This window comes from Carettochelys insculpta, chromosome 14 (genome assembly GCF_033958435.1).
Source record: "Carettochelys insculpta isolate YL-2023 chromosome 14, ASM3395843v1, whole genome shotgun sequence".
In the NCBI taxonomy this organism is placed as follows: Eukaryota; Metazoa; Chordata; order Testudines; family Carettochelyidae; genus Carettochelys; species Carettochelys insculpta.
In genome coordinates, this window is record NC_134150.1 from 3159154 (window position 1) to 3180191 (window position 21038).

At 46.7% G+C, this 21038-nt stretch overlaps 1 protein-coding gene across 1 annotated transcript in view; it reads right to left on the minus strand.

Annotated features, from left to right (window-relative positions):
• The window catches only part of CNGB1 (cyclic nucleotide gated channel subunit beta 1), a 34889-nt gene that overhangs the window by 10248 nt on the left and 3603 nt on the right, over nt 1–21038 (minus strand). Inside the window, exons 2-14 of the mRNA XM_075009121.1 lie at nt 20823–20979; nt 17529–17624; nt 14718–14878; nt 13212–13391; nt 10856–11064; nt 8992–9042; nt 7438–7524; nt 4556–4620; nt 3330–3452; nt 2733–2874; nt 2169–2328; nt 1270–1367; nt 1108–1191 (exon numbers count right to left, since the gene is read on the minus strand). Coding sequence (XP_074865222.1) covers nt 1108–1191; nt 1270–1367; nt 2169–2328; nt 2733–2874; nt 3330–3452; nt 4556–4620; nt 7438–7524; nt 8992–9042; nt 10856–11064; nt 13212–13391; nt 14718–14878; nt 17529–17624; nt 20823–20979 — 1613 coding nt within the window. The remainder of the gene's footprint in view (nt 1–1107; nt 1192–1269; nt 1368–2168; nt 2329–2732; nt 2875–3329; nt 3453–4555; nt 4621–7437; nt 7525–8991; nt 9043–10855; nt 11065–13211; nt 13392–14717; nt 14879–17528; nt 17625–20822; nt 20980–21038) is intronic.

Genomic DNA, 21038 nt, shown 5'->3' on the forward strand with positions numbered 1-21038 from the left:
TCCCCCCCGTAGCGTAGACCTGGCCTCTGTGAGGGTAGGTCTACACTAGACCATAAAGCTGATCAGAGATATGCAATTCCAACTCCAGTAATTGCGTAGCTGGAATCAGCATATCTACAGTTGACTTATTGGGCCACCCACACTGAGGGAGATTGACGGGAGAAACTCTCCCATCCATCTCCCTTATTCTTCACAAGATTAAATACAAGGGTCGACCGCCAATTTTGTGTGTCCCCACAAGGAGTGTGAAATCGAACCCTGGAACCCATGACCAGGATTGTTGTGGCTTCTTGTGTAACCTGGAATATGCCTCACTTTGCAGCAGCCTTGCATGACAGCCTACAGGCAGTTCTACAGCCCAGAACAGCCTCAACACTTTGCCCTCCATCTACTCCCACTCTTGTCCGCAGCAGATCTCTGGCTCCTATTCATACACTCAGGGTATGTCTTCCCTATGCAAAAGATTGACCCAGTCAAGGTAGATTGTCTGGGATTCGATATCACACACCTAGCGGGTACATGCTAAATTGAGCCATCAGGGCTCAACAGTGGACGCTGGTATGTGCTCCTCATTCTCGCCAGGAGTAAGGGACATCGAGGGAAGAGGACGGCCTGGTAAGTCGATCCTAGATACATTGATTCCAGCTGCGCAATTGTTGCAGCTGGAATTGCATCTCTAGGATCGACTCTCAGGTCTAGTGTAGACCTGCCTGTGGGAAGTATCAGCTGCAGCATAAGTCAACCCTATGCTACTTCTGCAGCAGGAGAATTTCCCAAAAAGCCTTTGTGCCCATGGTGTCCAACACCGTTGAGTGCAGCTAGTTTGCTTGAACAATAAAGACATTTTCAGAAAAAGATGGCCAGAACTGGTTGGACGCATTGGCCGTATGGTCTCTTTATGCCTCTGGCTGGTTGTAGCGGCAATCTACAATCTGGTCCCATCTCTTGTTTAGCCTCATCTATCTCCTGGCCCAATATACTGGCTAAGGAAACCCATATCATAGATGCAATCACCTTGCGTGTCAGGCTCTGCTTCCTCACTGAAGAGAGCACCACTTATCCCACGTCTCTAAACAGAATTTGTATGTAAAGAAAAATGCTTGTTACCTTCTTACACACGTAATCGTTGGGTAAGTAAACAACGGATCTGAGCCTCTTTAACATGTCGAAAATCATCTGCCGGTCACAGCCCTGAGGAAGAGGAAGAATTTACTTTGCAGGAGTCCCTCAGGAATCAAGCAATGCATGACCTGGGAAGGTAGACAGTACCTGAAAGAGTGCAACCTTGCTCACGATCTCATAGTTCACATCAATAGCAATATCCAGCCTCATCTTGTCTGGCAGCTGCCTCATCAACTCCAATTCGTCTGTTAAAGGGGAAACATAACGAAGAACTGGGTCTTCACAGAACTGCACCTCGCTTTCTAAGATGGAGCTCAGTAACAAGTGCAGAGACAAAAGGCTGGAGTGTGCTGTTCCCCAGAAGGGTGAGTTAGCAGGCCAGTGATCTCAGTTCAGCTAACTTCATATAGACTGGGAGTTGCAGTCTTAGGAGGCACTGTTCTGTGATCATGCTAGGTCACAAAACAGACTAGGGGTTGACTCCTGGTAGAAGTATAGCACCTGACCAACTAGCATGGGTAAAACAAGGAAAAAAAAATATAGACAAAAAAATAAGTAAAACGCAAAAGGAAAGAAAACCGTTCCACAAAATCCTTAGGATGAGCGGCTTAATGCCGTGCTGCTGCAGTCACAAAATGACTGCAGTGACTTTCCAAAGCTCAGAATGCCCCCCTTTGAGTTTAACCGGTGTAGTTTACTGTCTTCCCATGCAGTGGCACCTAGACCATTCAGCCAGAGAATCTCCTCTACAGCCTTTTCTGCAAGACTGCTGGTTTTCAGCTCTAACTGCAGAGGTTCCTGCACTCAGCTCCAGGGGTCCCAGGTTTGAGTCTGCCCCTCGGCAGTTAAACAGTTACATGTCCGAGAGGAAGACCAGGCAGAATGACCCATGGCTTTTGTCCCAGACATCTGTGATTGAGACTGACACCAGCTGACAAAATTTTCTAAGCTGCCAGCTTACAGTGATGTCTATCATGTTGATCTACCAAAGTAAAAACAGCAGAATTCTCAAATCTTTAAATCTCACAAATACAGCTCATTCTTACCTAGCATGCCTTGAGAATGCCAGGTGTATTCATACCATGTTTTGACCCGATTCTGAACAGATTTGGGGATATGATAGAAATTCATGTATTTAATGGTGTTGTCCATACAACTCCGATAATACGTTTGTCCTGCTGTCGCAGCGCCAACTACATCTCTCATCTGAGTCGGCAGAGGGAAGAGAACAAAATGAAAGGAAACAGCTGTTTGTGCGTCATTACTTATAGCTGTTAAGTATCCTAAAGGGAACGAACAACTAGCTTCTTTGACAGAACATAAATTATATATTACGAGAGAGGATTTTTAGCACCTCTGTGCTTGGACTTGTAAAACCACTGGCACACAGCAGGTCAGGAGCCCCTCTATGCTAATAAAATAAACCCTAAAATAATGGAAGAATGAACACTGACGGTACTGGGATTTTGCAGTGCATGAAATCGGAAAGAACGGGTGATGCTTCTTAGGAAACTGGAGCGTTATTTCTGAGAGGCGATATTAAAAGCCTCAAGCACTGTGAACCTGTCCTGCATCGTACAGAAGGGATGACAGATTGGTCGTTCACTTACCTGGCCGATCATAACAGAAAAAGCAAAGACCCCTGTGAAGTAGTTCAGGAGCTGGAAGACTATCTCAAACAGAGTTTGAGGGTCAGGCAGTCCTCCAATAGTAATCAGAGTCTTGACAGACCAGTAATAGCAGCGGATATAACTACGAAGGGAAAAAAGAACAACTTTCCAACCAGTATCCTTCACCGGAAAAGTCAGCATCTGCTTCATATCATTAGAACTGCTCTGACGCAGCCATCAAGTGACAACTTGGAAACTGCAGAGACTGACCCAGTGTTTATGGGGGAAAACTAAGTATGTGAGAGCTTCCCCTGTCCCTTAAATTCAAGTGTTCCTAGAAAACCCACTGAGAAAAAGAGGATTAGGAGACACTCAAAGCTCTTAAGAGCTGAGAGAGCTTCAGGTACTGTAATAATAGGCAGGGCTGGTATAGTAATTCAGACAGTAATGATGCTGTATTAGAAATCTTAGGCTTTTGACTAGTAGGTGAAAGTGGATGTGGAAAGTGGTGCGTTATTTCAGCTTTGGCTGCATCCCATCTCTTTATAGTTCCTATTCTGCTGCACAAGCTTATTCCAAAACAGAAGGCATGCCTACCTGTTTCCTTCCCCATTATAGACCCATGTGGTACTACCCAGTCCCTGGTACGATGACGCCCAGTAATACAGACAAGAGTTTATGTGTAAGCTGAAGAGTAAATAGGCTGTGGCCCTTATCACTCTGCAAAGCAAAAAAAGGAAAGAGGCAAGATTACAGTGCGCCTGATAATGAAAAACACTGTCAACTCCCCCAAAACATCATTGTTCAAAGTGAAAAATAATTATTGGAAACCCAGGGGAAACTCTGGTACTTCTAGTCTTCTTAGAGAAAGGGAATGTTTCCAAACATTGACCCTAAGAATTCCAAGGTACTCCCTGCCAGTCACATGGCCAAAGCTCTGTACAACCCTTTGGAAATGTAGGGGAAAGGATATTTTTATTTGCTGCTTTACCGGATTTTCCCCTGCCACTTCTGCACCTAGTTGTTCAGAAACAAAGGGATTATCCCCAGTAATGTTGCTAGCACTTATCACATGGAGCTGCAGCTCGGAAAAGCTTAATGACAAAAGGCAATTACTGTCTTTCAGATTGTGGAACGGGGACATATCCAGGACAATAAGGCCGAAGCCAAGAGTTAAGAATGACTGAACATAAGAACAACCATACTGGGTCAGACCAAAGGTCTGTCTAGCTCTGGCTACTGTCTTCTGACAGTAGCCAATGCCAGGTGCCCTAGAGGGAGTGAACAGAACAGGGAATCTTTGAGTGAGCTCTCTCCTGTCATCCATTTCCAGCCTCTGAGAAACAGAGGCCGGGAACACCATTCCCACCCATCCTGGCTAACAGCCATTGGTGGACCTAACCTCCATGAATGTATCTAGTTCTTTTTTGAAACCTGTTAAAGTCTGGCCTTCACAACTTCCTCTGGCAAAGAGATTGAAAATGCATCTCCTGCTTCTGGGCTAAAGAGATCTGGAAAAGTGGTGTGCTTTGGACAACGGAGGCCCGAAAGGTGATGCTTGATTTTTGTGTGTTTGTGCGTGCGTGCGCACACACGCCAATCATCTCACGATGTGCTATTAATGTCAGCCTCCCAGGAGACATTTCCAGCCACAGCAAAAATGACTGCAGTTGTCCACAATGACAATGATTTAATCACACACAGGGGAAAAAGAGGTTGCTGTATCTCCACCACATTGCACGTCTTCCCGCTCCAGGAAAAAGACAAACAGTCTCAAAATATCTCCACTGGTACATTTTTAATTTTTGGAGGGTTTGTCTCACCTGTAAACATATGCCTTGCTCAGGATTGCTTCAAGCCGGTTATTAAACTCAAAGAAGGCCATATACTATTAAAGACAATGATACAAGGTGCATTAACTTTCCATCGTTCACAGCTGATTGCTTTCAACAGGGCTTGAATGAGAAACCTTTAACTCAGTGGTGCTCAGCTTTTCCAAACTCCTGTATCCCTTTCAGGAGTCTGATTTGCCTTGCCTACCTCAACTTTAACACCCCCACCTTAAAAACTACAGGTTGAACCTTTCTAATCCAGCACCCTCAGGACCTGAGCAGTGCTGGATGAGAGAATTTGCCACTCCACAGGAGGCCTATATTGTCTAGCAGCATTACCAACATTATTACTGCTTACGGGGCTCTGAGAAGACATTTAGGGGTAAATTACAGCTAAATAACAGCACAGAACACTGCATCTGACGAAGTAGGTCTTTGCCCACGAAAGCTGATGCTCCAAAATACCTGTTAGTCTATAAGGCACCACAGGGCTTCTTGTTCTGTTAGCAGAGAACACTGAGAGCCAGGACTGGTGGCTGGAAACAAACTTTATGGGACCACAGGAAACGTGGCCACACTTATAAGTGGTCATCCCGCTAGCTAAAATCATGCTGGATTACGGATAAGAACATAAGAACATAAGAATGGCCATACTGGGTCAGACCAAAGGTCCATCGAGCCCAGCATCCCATCTGCCGACGGTGGCCAATGCCAGGTGCCCCAGAGAAGGAGAACAGAAGACAATGATCAAGTGATTTATCTCCTGCCATCCATCTCCTGCCCTTGTTATGAAGGCTAGGGCACCATACTTTATCCCTGGCTAATAGCCATTTATGGACCTAACCTGCAAAAATTTATCAAGCTCTTTTTTAAACCCTAATAGAGTCCTGGCCTTCACAGCCTCCTCGGGCAAGGAGTTCCACAGGTTGACTGTGCGCTGTGTGAAGAAAAATTTCCTTTTATTAGTTTTGAACCTACTACCCATCAATTTCATTTGGTGTCCCCTAGTTCTTGTATTATGGGACAAGGTAAATAATTTTTCTATATTCACTTTCTCCACACCATTCATGATTTTATATACCTCTATCATATCGCCCCTCAATCGCCTTTTTTCCAAACTGAAAAGTCCCAGTCTCTCTAGCCTCTCCCCATATGGGACCCTTTCCAAGCCCCTAATCATCTTAGTCGCCCTTTTCTGAACCTTTTCTAATGCCAATATATCTTTTTTGAGGTGAGGAGACCACATCTGCACGCAGTACTTGAGATGTGGGCATACCATAGTTTTATATAGGGGAAGTATGATATCTTTTGTCTTATTATCGATCCCTTTTTTAATAATTCCTAACATCCTATTTGCCTTACTAACTGCTGCTGCACACTGCGTGGATGTCTTCAGAGAACTATCCACTATAACTCCAAGATCCCTTTCCTGATCTGTCGTAGCTAAATTTGACCCCATCATGTAGTACGTGTAACTTGGATGTTGCATTCTGGATTACAGAGGTTCAACCTGTAACTTGCTTACAAAACTAGACATAAAAATACAAAAAAGGGTCACAGCACACCATTACTAAACAATGGCTTACTCAGAGTCATAGAATCCTAGTGCCAGAAGAGCCCTTAGGAAGTCATTGAGTCCAACCCCCTGCCTAAAGCAGGACCAACTCTTTCTCATTTTTACCACATAATTATAAAATAAATTAAATTAGACTAAAAATACTCTACTTACATTCCAATGTATAGTATATAGAGCAGTAGGAACAAGTCATTGCGTGTACGAAATTTTAGTTTGTACTAATTTTGCTCATGCTTTTTATGTAGCCTATTGTAAAACTAGGCAAGTATGTAAACGAGTTGATGTTCCTCCTAGAAGACCTCTGAGTAGCCCCAGGGGTACATGTACCTCTGGTGGAGAACTAGCAGAACCATCTTTCACCTTTTAGACATCCTCCCCCAAAAAATCCCATTTTCTTTTTAATTGTACCCTGACCATCGTTCCATACCAGAAACTACAAAAGACCCAAGATGAAAGATTCCAGTGCTGCTTTTAACTAGGATTCATCTGTCAGTATCTGACCATTTTAAATGTGCTTTAGAGTTGGGATAATGAGGTGAAGACTCAGATCTTCCAAGACCCTTTCAAATTTTAGCCTTTCTCCTAATCCTGCAGATTATCGTCCATCCATTAAAGACCATACTGAGACTAGAGACTCACTTCACATATGCCACAAAACAAGCAGCAATGACTTTTATTAGCTACTAAAGTGGCCTGAATTTGAACCAGAAACTCCATTAATCCATCTGATCTTCTGTCTAGCTGGAAGTAACTTTCATGTGCACTCTTTCGGCTGCCTGTAAATTTCAAAGCATTATTTTACTTTCTTTTAAAGCCTCGATTGCTGGAAAATTTTTCTTTGCTTACGTCAGATCCCATTACAGCAATATGGAAAATTTATAATCATATGATATGGAGCTCATTCCTGTTGCAATGGCAAAACTTTCATTATCTTCTACAGAAATAGGATCAGACCCTTAGTATGTGCTCTTCCAGTTTTCACCGCCAAATGAAAGAAACTGTGATGTTTCTGAAGAAGTGGGTCTGTCCCACAAAAGCTCATCACCTAATAAATTATTTTGTTAGTCGTTAAAGTGCTACTTGACTGCTTTTTTGTTGCAATGTCTCTAATGACACATAAAATGTATGGCAACTTTTAGTTATGCCTTCCGAAGGATAAACCTCTTTGCCTCCCCATCCCGAAGTACTATCATTTACACTTCATCTGTTTCCGCAGACAAACAGTACAAGATTCTGTTACATTAACTAAGAATGCAGGTGTCCCCTCCCACACTGCTTTGGTACCTTCCTGACCTACCTTTAAACAGCGAGGCAAACGCAAAAGAGAATTCACGCCCGTGAGGAAGTAGAAGAAATCCAGTGGAAGAAGGCAGATGACATCCATCTAAAACTCACATGTGAAATCAGAACAGAAAACATGGCAGTGAATTGAAATTATAACGGGCTCTTTTACTTGTGTCAGTACTCAGGAAAGTGTATTCGGGAGGGACCCAGCTCCAAGCTCATTTAGTAGAAAGCAATTTCTATTGAAAGCAAATAGCAGAGATTCAGGGGAACAGTAGGGTGAGTCAACTGAAATGAAATTCATGGTCTGTGGACCTATTTTGTCCATAATTTGTGCACATAATAGCCAGGGTATTGGTGAAGCCAACATCCCAACAAGAGCTCAACCCTTTGTGCAGCATGTTCTCTTGCTCACCTCCAGCTAAAGGTTGAACGTCTCTAATACAGCACCCTCAGGACCTGACTGGTGCCAGAGGAGAGATTTTGCTGGACAATGGGAGGTCAATATTTTCTAGCACATTACCAACACTCCCATTGCTTACTGGGCTCTTAGAAGACATTTAGAGGTAAATTATAGGTAACAAACAGCACAGAAGACAGAGTCAGGGCTAGTGGCTGGAAACAAACTTTATGGGACCACAGGAAACTTGACCACAGCCAAGAAAAGTGGTCATCCAGCTAACTAAAATCATGCCGATTGAGGATGTTGCCAGAGGAGACAGTTACACATTAGAGAGGTTCAACTTGTAGTTCTATTCTTCCTAGCTCTCTTTGAGGAGGTCACGGTTGCCTTTGGTACTTGCCTATCAAAGGGCTTGGAATCCCCAGTCACACATGGCTGGCCCTTGTCGTGACACACACCTCAGGTAGGAAGAAAGGCTCCTCGCCTCCTTTCCATTCCTTCCCTGCTGGGACAGGGCCATCCCACAACCTGGCCAATGTCGGTCAAGAGAACAGTCCCACATACAGTAAACCCGTGGTTTTACGGACCTCGATTAAATGGACTTTTGGAACAAGGGGGCGGGGCTGGTGGACGTCCCTTGTTCCCAAAGTCCACTTAATCGTTGCCTGTAAAACCCTAAATCCCGCCCCTGCCCCCGCAAAAAAGTAAAGCAACTGACAGGAGCCACCAGCTCCAGCCACCAAACCCTCCTGGACGTACGCAGGCGAATGACACTCGCGTATGTGCCCCACCCCGGTGGGAGGAGCCTGCGGCAGCTCCGGTGGCAGTGGCGGTTTCAGGCAGCTCCCGCTGCGGTGACAGACTCCAGAGGCTCCTCTGGCAGTGGTGGCTTTGGTGAGTCGTGGGCTTGTTTTGGGTGGGGAGAGAGGACTGGGGCTGGGGAGCGTGGCGGGGGGGGCAGTAAACCTTCATATTTAATGAACTTTCTGGTATAACAGACACCTCTCCCCCCATTAGTCCGTTAAATCGAGGGTTTGCTGCATTTGAAATATTAATCCAGCCCTCATATTCAGAGGTGTGGCAAACAACACGAGGGTGTGGATTTCAAAACCGGCTTTGAATGGGTCCGAACGGCGAGCGAAAACGCAGTGAAACGTGGCAGACCTTGAAGCGTCGGGATTTCAGGTAGTTCTGTCGCATGGCCTTTTTATCCGTCTAGAGGAGAACAAGAAACAGAGGGGAATGTCACTCAGCTTCCTGACCTGCACCTGATTGAAAAGGCAGAGAGACAGCACCCTCGCAACATAACCCTGTAACTCCTTCCACTATACGAGCAGACGGGAGCAGAAGAGTTCTAGTTACGTGGGATGGGTAAGAGGCGTAGAGGGACACAGGATCTTCCCCCCACCCTGGTATACAGACTGCCATGACCTCTTCCCAGGCAACGGGGCAGAGCTTCTGTATGAGGAAAGCACAGAGATGTGGCTGGATAAACGGCAGGCCTGAAGAAGTGGGTCTGTCCCACGAAAGCTCACCTAATAAGCCATTTTGCTAGTCTTTCAAGTGCTACTCGACTGCTTTCTGTTTTGATAGCCTCTCTTAGAGTGTGTCTTCACTATCCGGGAGGTCAACTCCGTTATGGTCGATCTTCCAGGGTTTGACTTTGTGCGCCTAGTAGGGATGCACAAAATGGAACGACCCGGAGTTGACTGTCGACCCCTGTCCTCCTCAATCTCGTGAACTTCCTCTGTGAGGGCAGCCAGGTAAGTCGCTTGCAGATAAGTCGTTTCTCGAAATGCAGTTGACTTAGCTGCACATTCCTCCCAGAACGCTAAGACCAGGTTTACGCTAGACCTTAAAGTCAACTGTGGATACGCAATTCCAGCTACAGCAAGTGCGTAGCTAGAACCAGCTTACCTGCAATTGACTTACCTGACTGTCCTCATAGAGGGAGGTCAGTGGGAGAAATTCTCCCATTACGCCTCATGAGACTGAGGAGTAAAGGGGTTGACTGTTGACCCTGATCATTCAATTTCGCGCATTCCCACTAGGTGAATGCAATCAAACAGTTTTAATGATGTCTGTTCCTAGGATGTCAGCCCAGCTTGCAGCTTCCTTGTCCTTTTCTTCCCATTCTGTACCACTTACCAGCATTCAGATTCCTGGGGTCTGCTGCAGCATAAAGTCAGGGTCTCCCTCCCCTGTGCCACAGGTTTTTACGAGCCAAACCTCCTGTTTTGTAGATTTTTGCATGTCATACAAAAAATATAGCCTTTTGCTATTGTTTAGCACAGCTCGTTTAGTTGGACATGGAAAGGAAATTGAAGATAGTAACTTCCTTCTATGGTGTCAAGTATCGGAGGGGTAGCCGTGTTAGTCTGGATCTGTAACAGCAACGAAGGGTCCTGTGGCACCTTAGAGACTAACAGAAAAGTTTTGAGCATGAGCTTTCGTGGGCACAGACTCACTTCATCAGATGCTGGTGAGCATCTGATGAAGTGAGTCTGTGCCCACGAAAGCTCATGCTCAAAACTTTTCTGCTAGGCTATAAGGTGCCACAGGACCCTTCGTTGCTGTGACTTCCTTCTGCATCTCAAGTACACGATCTCAACACAGTTTTATACCACCTCCATTGTCATATTCGTTTAATTTTGGGTAGTTGCACTCAAGAAAAGCAACAACCAAATTTAGGGTGCCTTCAGGCCCGAAATGCAGGCTGAAGGCTTTTCAACAGGTGGTTGGCTAGGGAAGGGGAACAATTAAATCTATCCTGATGCTGAACAGTGTTAGCTAAATTGTCTTGAGGAGAAGCCCTGTACTGATGGGTATTAAAAATTCACCCAGAGCCAAGGAAATACATAAGCAATGCCATAGGAGAGCTGCCTTTTTTATATGTTTTTTATCTTCCAACGTATGCTCCAAAAACAGCTTTTCTATGGACTTCAAGTGTTACAGCAGGTGGTAACCAAAGCAAGTCAAAGTCCTTTTTCAAAATCTTGCCTTGGGAGGCAAATTAGCTGCCACTTACAATTATGTCTCCTCCTTGGACAAACTGCAGGCGGACCTGAAAGACTGTGATGTCCAGAACGTAGATGAGGTCACAGAGATAGTCTACAAGTAGCCACCAATGGAGATTTTCAGGTGTCTGGTACGGAAAGGCCCAGCGTACTGGAATTAGCCAGCAGTTCCAATTCCAGGCCAGAACAACAAACAAGAGCCACAGCACGTATATCAGATCTAAGCAGAGGGAAGTATAGATCAAAATTAATGAGCAGTTGACTGGGAATAGCCAAGCGTTATCAACAGGGCTGATTGTAAGGCTTGGTCTACACCAGGCAGGTAAGTCAATTGCAGACACGCAATTCAAGTCAGAATCCACTTACCTGGCCATCTTCACAGAGGGAGGTCGATCGGAGAAATGCTCCTGTTGACTCCTTTACTCCTCGCCAGAGTGGGGAATATAGGAGTCAACAGCAGACCCCAGGTAGTTTGATTTCACGCTTTTCTACCAGGCACGTGAAATCGATCTCCAGAAAATCAACCCTGACTGGGTCAATCTTCCTGGTAGTCTGCACCAGGGGTTCCCAAACGTTTGATGTTTGAGAAACCCTTACGCTCCCCCAACCTCTTCTTTACCATCATCCAACCCCCCTTTGACAAAAAATTCAATTCGTTATTTAAAATAAACACACAAACGTGATATAAAAGCATTATTTAAAATTAAAAATAAGCACAAATCATTTTTCTTGGCCCCTTGTGGGTGCCTGGTGCAGCCCAAGTTGGCCAGCTGCCTGAGCCCTGTGCCAGCCACCAGAGTTGCCGGCGCCAGCCGCCTGCCCACCTGAGACCCGCACTGCCAGAGCTGCCCACCCAAGCCCCATACTGCTGGGGCCAGTCAACTGCCTGCCCACCAGCCGCTGGGGTAAGCCGCCCACCCAAGCCCCCCCGCTGCCTGGGCCAGCTGCCCGCCTACCAGCCCGAGCCACCTGAGTCCCACGTTGCTGGGGCCAGCCGCCCACCTGCCAGCCCGAGCCCCGTGCTGCTGGGGTAAGCCGCCTGCCTGTCAGCCCAAGCCACCTGAGCCCTGTGATGCCAGGGCCAGCTGCCTAAGCCCCATGAGTCCTGCCAGCTGGCCGCCTGAGGCCTGCAAGCCTCCCTCCCAAGCCCCTCCCCTCCCACAAAGCCAGGCACCCCTGGCCCCCAATCCCACCCCATCCTCCTCCCCCCACAACCCACACTCACTCACCTTTGCATGTGGGTCTTCAGTGGCTGCCTGCTTTTTATAGCGGCTGCACCCGGTCACCCACATAAAATGGCACGGGCTGAGAGCCGGAAGCAAAGGGTGGGGGGAATATTGTGGGGGGGGCGTGCTGGGTCGCCTCACGCCCCCTCTGGAATTTCCTCACGTCCCCCCGGGGGCACGCCCCCCCGCCATTTGGGAAACCATGGTCTAGACACACCTTAAGGGTTAATGTTAGAGGCACTGAAAATTAAAAGCGTCCTAAATTCCAAACCCTTTAAGTCCAGCTGGTTTTGCTCTGCTTCCAGAATATATCACATATCTGTTGTTTTTTTTTTTCTTCTTTTGAACTTTGAGACTGCACGGAAATAGCTGCTGCCTTTTGAAAAGAGCTGACACTTAGAAATGAACCAGGTGGTTAAGACAAGTTTGTAGCTGGTGAGGAAGAAACTGAGTTTTCAAGGGACAGTCACAGCAGTCTGACAAAGCTTGTCAGCTCAAATGGCCTAAAAACAATGGTTCGCTGCTATTCCCTCCAACTGGGGGGCAAATCTGGGGCTAGGAACGATACCTAATGGAACTGAGCTCTTCCTTCCGCTCTTCCAAATGAAAAAAATTTGGGCAGAGACAAGGTCCAGGAGTAGCTCACTGTTTAGAGCATTGGCCTTGTAAACCAGGGGAGGGTGAATTCAACCCTCATGGGAGCCTCAGCTTTCAAATATTGAGGGAAGATTAGACAAACCTCTGTCAGGGGTGATAGATCTCACCATGAGGACAGGTCTTAATTACCTCTCGAGGTCACTTCCAGTTAAATACACACACCTCCTAGAGCTGGAAGGGACCTCAGGAGGTCATCTAGTCCAGTCCCCTACCCTCTTGGCAGGACCCAGCACCATCCCGGACATCTATTTGCTCCCATCCCTAAATGGGCTCCTCAAGGACTGAACGAACTCACAACCCTTAGTTTAGCAGGCCAAAGCTCAAACCACTGAGCTATGATTCTATCCTACCTAAGTCACTTTTCCATCTCTAATGTCCTTTCCCCACTCCCTTTTCTTTCTTTCCATTCCATCTCTGCTTTCACCAACCTTTTCTCATGAGGCAGCAGCATTATCTCAATCAACAGACTTTTTCAATTACTTACTGGTGAGCGGGTCAATACTGCTTGGGAACCGGTAATTTTGCACCCGGCTTAACCAGGGGGTGCATCTGAATTTGCAGCAGAGCATCTCACAGTAATGCTCCTCTTCTTCAGCTTTTGCAACTTCAGTCGTTTTTTCTTCTGCAGCTGGTGGTGGTTCTTGGGAGATTTTCTTGGAAGGGGCTATGAAAATTCATAGACATTGAAAGCCGTGCAAATTCTGACAGGCTGAAACTCTCATGTTTGTTCCTGGCCTTTAAACTTTTCTCTTATTAAAATAGCCAGTTCATGAAAGACCAGTCTATTACTAGCAAGGAACTTTGTTAATATTCATAACTTTAAATTTCCCTTTGCACATTGTCCTCTCTTGGACACTGAGAAATAATCCAAGGTTCATGCCAGCTCACTTCTATGTTTTTGCAATGTCATAATATAATATTCTGTACTTATACGCAGCTGTACATTTCAAACCATTGTCAAACTATCCTTATATTTATCCTCAACACTCTGTTGCAATATGGAACTGTAATTACTCCAATTCATAAATGACCCCACTGAGGGACAAAGAGATTAATCTGAATTGCCCAAGGTCACGTATGTCTAGCTGACATGTGGTGTCCCACATGTGGCCAGTTGGCCACTTCAGTGTGGCCAGTTGGCTTGAACAACAAATACATTTTCAGATTAATGTGGCTCATTTGCTTCAGAACTGGTTGCACACCATGGTAGTAGAGTTTGGAATAGATCCCCGTTCTTCCAAATCCCTGCCTTTGGCCTTAGGCAGAAGATTATCCTCCATCCCTGTTTATTAGGTAAAGATTGCTAATTATGCAGCTGAGTTTTTTGTTTGTGTGCAACGTGATTCTTTTTTCCCTGCAAGGAACTTGACTGAAAATCACCAGCCATTTCACTAGGGATCTTACAATAGAGTTGAGAAGACCACTCTAAGGCCAGGTCTACACTAGACCTTAAAGTCGACCGTAGATACACAGTTCCACAGTTGCCTAGCTGGAATGGACGTATCTACGATCGACTCACCTGGCCGTCCTCACTGAGGGAGGCAGACGGGCGAAACTCTCCTGTCAAGCTCCCTCTTACTTGCAAGATTGAGGGGCGAGTAGAGGGGTTGGCTTTCGATCCCAGATAATTCATCACACATCCCCACTAGGAGCACGAAATCAAACCCCGGAAGAACGACCCTGTCCAGATGGATCTCCTGGGTCGTGTCGATGTTTGTATAGAGGGTTTGTATGGATGTTTGTATAGAGGCTCATACCCACTGTACCATTGTTTCAACACACCTGAGCTCAAGAACTCAGTCTCATTTAATGTACCCTTTATCTGTTCTTGAAAGACAGGTAAGTTGTTGAGTTTCCAGGTTACAAAACCAAATACTCCTTTGTATTGATTGGCCTTTTATGACGCCCATTTCTCCAGCTCCATAACCTCTACCTCTTGCCCAGCATTCTGCCTGTCTATCCAGAGGTCCCACACCCAGCTGTAACTCACATGCCACAGGGGTCTCATCATCAGAGGTAGACTCTGGTTCAATCAGTTTCTCCTTCACTTTCTCAGTCCTTTCTTTAAAGAGCCTCACCAGCTCCTGCAGCCGGTCATTGATTATGGTACTGTTCTGGCTTGCTGCTGAAGCGACTCGCTCTGGCAAGCTATGGAGAAATCGTCAGGGAATTTACAAATATAAAATAAAAATCAAGGTATCAGTTCGCAGCCCTTGTGGTTTCACCTGTAGGATACTTAGCTAGGATTCAACCCCGGCAGTGTGGCTATTCATGGAATCCTAGAATCCAGGGCTGGAAGGGACCTCAGGAAGTCATCTAGTCCAGCCCCCTCCCCGAAGCAGGATCAACCCCAACTAAGTCATCCCAGCCAGGACTTTGTCATCATCATCATCGTTAACTGTGGGCTCAGCGCCTGTTGGTGTCTGATGCCTCTCTCACTATTTCCTTCCATCTTTCCCTGTCCAGTGCGGAGTGGCTCAGTTTCTGCAGACTAGCTCTGCACCAATCTACTGTATCATCTACCCATTCTCTGTGGGGTCTGCCTCTCCCATTCGAACCGTCCATTATGCCGACTACCAGGGTCTTGATTTTTCGTTCGTCCTTCATTCTGCAAATATGTCCAAATAGTTGTAGCTTCCGTTGTATAACCTTCTGCAGCAGGTTCTCTTTCGGCTGTATCTTCCTATATAATTCCTCATTGGTGACCTTCTGCATCCATCCTATTCTCAGGATTTTTCTATAGCAACTGCTTTTGAATGCCAATATTCTTCTTTTCAAATTTTTCGTTATCACCCATATCTTACATCTGCACAACATGCTGCTGAATACACACATTTTCAAGATGCCCAGCTTCGGGCCTAAGCTAATTGCTTCGCTTTTCCAGATCTTATCCATCGCCTTCACACTCGCTCTTGCTTTCGCTATTCTAGTCGCTATTTCCTCCTTACAGTCTAGATCATACGTTATGTTGCTCCCCAGATATGTGAGCTTCTCTGCGTTTTCTAGTTCAATTCCATCTACACTGATCTTCCTTCCTATTTCCTCATCTCCAAATACCATTGCTTTTGTTTTAACAATGCTCATAATCAGTCCATTCCGCTTCCCTTCTTTGTTTAACACCCGCGCCATTTTCGCTAGCTTCTCCTCATCTTCCTCAATGATAACTATATACCCGCGAATGATCCTCAATGATGACTATATCATCTAGACTTTGTCAAGCCAGGACTTAAAAACCTCTAGGGATGGAGATTCCACCACTTCTCTATTGTATAATTGGCCGTGGTCAGATGTGGCAACTGAAATCAATTCAGTCTCATGGATTACCATCAAGCAGAGAATCATCAAACTGTAGAGCTGGAAGGGACTTCAAGAGGGTGTTGCCCCCCATGCTGAAGCAGGATCAAGTATAACTTTAGACCAGGGGTCAGCAACCCCCAACCCATGTGCCACACAGGACAATTTTCATCAGCCCATGAGCTCTGCCCCTCCTTCCCCAGGCAGCCAGGAGCTTGCTCAAATCCAGGCCGCCTGCAGATTAAGAAAGGAGCAACCGCCACCTACACGGTAAAGCTCTGCCTCTTGATTGAATTCTTATTGAAGCTGTCGTAAGTTGGACTATTAGCGACTTTAAAAAGTATCACCAGCACTCGAACCATACAGAAGTGAAAAGGTGAAGTTTCGACACTGCCTCGGAAAGGTTGCTGGCCCCTGCTTTAGACCACCCAGGACAGGTATTTGTTTAATCTTTCCTTAAAATCCTCCACTAAGGATTCCACAACTTACATAGTGGGCACCCATTCCACTATTTAACCATCCTGACAATGAGAAAGTTTTTCCTAATAGCTAACTCAGAGGGTCTCAAACTTCATTGCAACGCAACTGCCTTCCCACAACAAACACTGCTACGTGATCCCAGAAAGGGGGACTGAAGCCTGAACCCCATCACCCCTGAGAGGGCCCCCCAATTGGCTTCAGACCCACGTTGGGGGCTGTAACTTAGCTCTGCTGCCCATGGTTGAATCCCTCAGGCTTCAGTCCCAGGTGGTTGGGCTAGGATTCCGGCTTTGGGTCTGACCCCAGAGACTCTAAGCCAGCCCTGGTGATCCCTTTAAAATGAGCTCAGGTGAACCATTTTGGAGTCCAGACCCATGGTGTGATAGCTGCAGATCTAACCTCAACCTCCCTTGCTGCAGGGTAAGCTGGTTATTGCTTGTCCTACCTTCCATGGACAGAGGACAACTGAGCACTATTCTCTTTGTCACAGGTCCCCCCTCAGACTTCTTCTCTCAAGACTGAACATGGCCAAATTCTACTCTTTCCTCAGGTCACGTTTTCTAAATTGGTCGATCTTTTTGTTGCTCTCCTCAGAGCTTCCATCGGTTTGGCCACGCCTTTCTGAACACGAGGCACAGACACACAACTGACCACAGTACTCCAGCTGAAGCCCAGGGGGGAAGGAGATGCTCTTGGCAAAGTGGGGGTGGTTTTGGGACTCCCCCCCGCACAAGGGGCAGGGCCTTGGGCTGTAAGAGCAGGGAGCAGAGCGTTCCACCCTCACCCCACCCCCAGCCAGTCCTTCATGGCACCCAGGGGCATTCATCACCAGTACCGTAGCTTATGTTTAAAAAAATCCCCACTCATTTCCACTGCACGCAACCCTAGATAACCATCCCTCTGCCCATTTCTCTGTGGTGTCTCAGGTGCTGGTCACCTTTGTACCTATGAACTAAAATATTAAATCTTAATAACTAAACTGATTCATGAGCCTGGACCTCTCATTCTTGCAGTACACCCAACTCACTCCTTTTTCTGTCCAGGTGAGGGTCTCTCTGGAGATTCAGCTGGGGATGGCACAATTAAATCCTCTATGATGCCCTCCTGGGAATGCAGCTTCTTCCTAAAGAAAAACGAGTCAGTGGCATTAGTCACAAATACAAACACAGCCAGAAAGACAATGTTCTTTGCCCCACCTCCTCATGCACATGCACAAGCCTCCTTGTTGGGTTTTTAAAAAGTAAAGCGAACCACAGACATTTACGATATAAAATAACAGAACTTCAGAGAGAGTTTGAAGATTGTATCTTGGCAACTCATGGTATTGGAGGCCACCAGGTGGTCACAGGGCAGCTGTTCAGAACACATCACTGGACCCTGGCGATGCCATGAGAGATGCGTTGGAGAGCAAATGAGAAGCAAAGTCAGGACAATACAGGTTGAACTTCTCTCATCCGGCGCCTTGGAACCTGACTGGTGCCAGACGAGAGGATTTGCTGGACCATGGCGTGTCCATATAGACTCGCACATTACCAACACTTCCACTGCTTACTGGGCTCTTAGAAGACATTGGCTACGTCTACACGTGCAGCCAACATCGAAATAGTCTATTTCGATGAATAACGTCTACACGTCCTCCAGGGCCGGCAACGTCGATGTTCAACTTCGACGTTGCTCAGCCCAACATCGAAATAGGCGCAGCGAGGGAACGTCTACACGTCAAAGTAGCACACATCGAAATAGGGATGCCAGGCACAGCTGCAGACAGGGTCACAGGGCGGACTCAACAGCAAGCCGCTCCCTTAAAGGGCCCCTCCCAGACACAGTTGCACTAAACAACACAAGATACACAGAGCTGACAACTGGTTGCAGACCCTGTGCCTGCAGCATAGATCCCCAGCTGCCGCAGAAGCAGCCAGAAGCCCTGGGCTAAGGGCTGCTGCCCACGGTGACCATAGAGCCCCGCAGGGGCTGGAGAGAGAGCATCTCTCAACCCCCCAGCTGATGGCCGCCATGGAGGACCCAGCAATTTCGACGTTGCGGGACGCGGATCGTCTACACAGTCCCTACTTCGACGTTGAACGTCGAAGTAGGGCGCTATTCCTATCTCCTCATGAGGTTAGCGACTTCGACGTCTCGCCGCCTAACGTCGAAGTTGGTGCCGCTACTTCGAAGTAGCGTGCACGTGTAGACGCAGCTATTTACATGTAAATTACAGCTGTATAACAGCACAGAGCTCTGAGAGCCAGGACTGGTGGCTGGAAACAAACTTTATGGCGCCACAGGAAACCTGGCCTCACCCATGATAAGTGGTCATTCGGCTCACTCAAATCATGCCGGATTACAGAGGTTGCTGGATGAGAGCGCTCCGGATTAGAGAGGTTCAACATGTGGTCAGCATTTGGGTTTCAGCTGTGTGACAGATCAGCTCAAGTTTCTGGTCCCTGATAGGATGCTATCGCTTGCTGGCCTCTCATTTCTCTCCCACGACGGTGTTGAGGTTCACAACCCTCCTCCCTTATCAGCCGCCTTTTGACGTCAGGCCAGTGGGAGCCTTCATGACCATGCACATGCCCCCTGTGCCATGTGTAGAGATGATTCCACAAGGGAGCTGCAGCTGGTGTTATTCCACCCTTCTCAAGATCTGCTCACGGCATTACCCTGTTGCGGTACAAAGTATTCAGGCAAAGATTTGTTCTCTGATCTGCTTCTCACTATGGCTCAGGCTGATGTGGCAGCTGTTGAGGGCTTGTCTACAAGGGGAAATTCATGGGTGTAACTATTCTGGTATAAATCTCTATGTGGACGCTCTGAGGCTTTGTCCTAAAAAGCTCTCCAGCGCGTTAGCAAAACCACCTCTATGAAGGACATAGCGTCGGGAGCCTGAATACATTGGCAAGTTACTGCACGGAAACTTGTGAACGTTTCCACACATACACCGAGCAAGAAAGTTTCAGCCCCGTAACTTGTCAGCGTAGCCAAGCCCTAACCCTTGCTAAACCCACTTCCCAAGTGACATAACGTTTCCCCCTGGAGAAGTGCACTAGATGATTCCAGCGATTCGAAAACAAAAACCCGTCGTCTCTCCCTCTGTCTGAACATACTCCATACTCACTTCCAAAAACACGGCCCCGTTGAGAGTCTGGACACAAACATGCTCAGTCACTGGGAAGTACAATTGTTCACCCACGTGCAGGCGCATACTCCTGTGCGCATTTGTGCGGAGGGAATCCAGACATAAAACGTCCACGGAAAAGCAGATAAAAAGGCTTGAATGGGGTCTGACACCTTCATAAATCTATTTTCTACTCCTTTGCTCCGCTCGCATCTCAAATACAAAACCATTGGCATTACTGCTGATCTCCAAACCTTCTTCCATCCCCGTTCTTCTTTGTGGCCTTTTGGAGAACAGCTCCACTCCTTCCCACACTAGCGAGTTGACAGGAGGGGCCCTCTCTTGCACAGCCCATAGTCATTACAGGAGAGAAGCCCTGATTCTGATGATCCACATAGATTCCCAGGACTGGGACTCCCTTTTTGAAGACTATGCAAGACCCATAGAATCAGGACAGCCCCACTCAAGATGGCAAATGATGACAGTGGTTCGCAAGAGGCTCAAGGACAAGCAATCTAAAAGTATAACTCCCCAAACCCTTCCAAGGTCTACTGGTCTAGTTGTCCTTACTGGTGGACCTGCTCAGGTTTGCAAGAACAGAAAACATGGCAACCATTTAAAAAAATTAAGGAAATTCTTCTCCAAAAATCCTTGTTCTGGTGAAGTTAAAGTTTCAGGCACACGGCAGAGATTCGGGCACTCAAAATGCAAAATTGATTTCACACTTTCCAAATCAGGTACCAAAGTTACCTTCACTTTCCTAACTTTGCCACAGGACTTTTTGTTGCTCTTGTTCCTAGCTTTCCATCATCCCTTTCTTTTTTTCTGCGTGTCATTTCACAGGCATACACCACTGAACATTAGTTTTCTAATTGATTTCTTCTGCTGGTAAGTGAGCCAGCTTGTTAGACATGGAACTTGGCGCTTCTCAGATAAGCACTCTAACTTCACAGTTGGAACTGGTATGTGTGAGACACACTCCAGTTCGGTGTTTAATGGTACCTGGAATATTGGCTGCTACACTGAAACATTCTTAACTTCTTGGTAGCTGTCTCTCTCAGGCGTAGCGCTTGTGGGCAGACTTAAAAAGAGTGGTTTAAAGACAACCCAAGCTAACCATTAAAGAGCTGCTTTTCAGGGGAGGGGGTCCCTGGAGCTGAAATCCAGCAGAACATGATGCATTTAAGACATTTTCTAGACCCATACCTCTTCGGAGTCACGGTCATCCCTGGTACTGTTAGAGTGTGGGTTTTAGTCCCAGATGGCGAGGGGGCAGGGGTACCATGTTTCTGCACCCCCACGGAGCCACTTTGGATGTCATCATCCTTGATGTTTACAGTGGGATATCCATTGGAGGATGGCTCTTGGAGAGAAAAACAAAAACAAAAGCAATCAGAAAAGAAGAAAAGGCTACATTAAGGG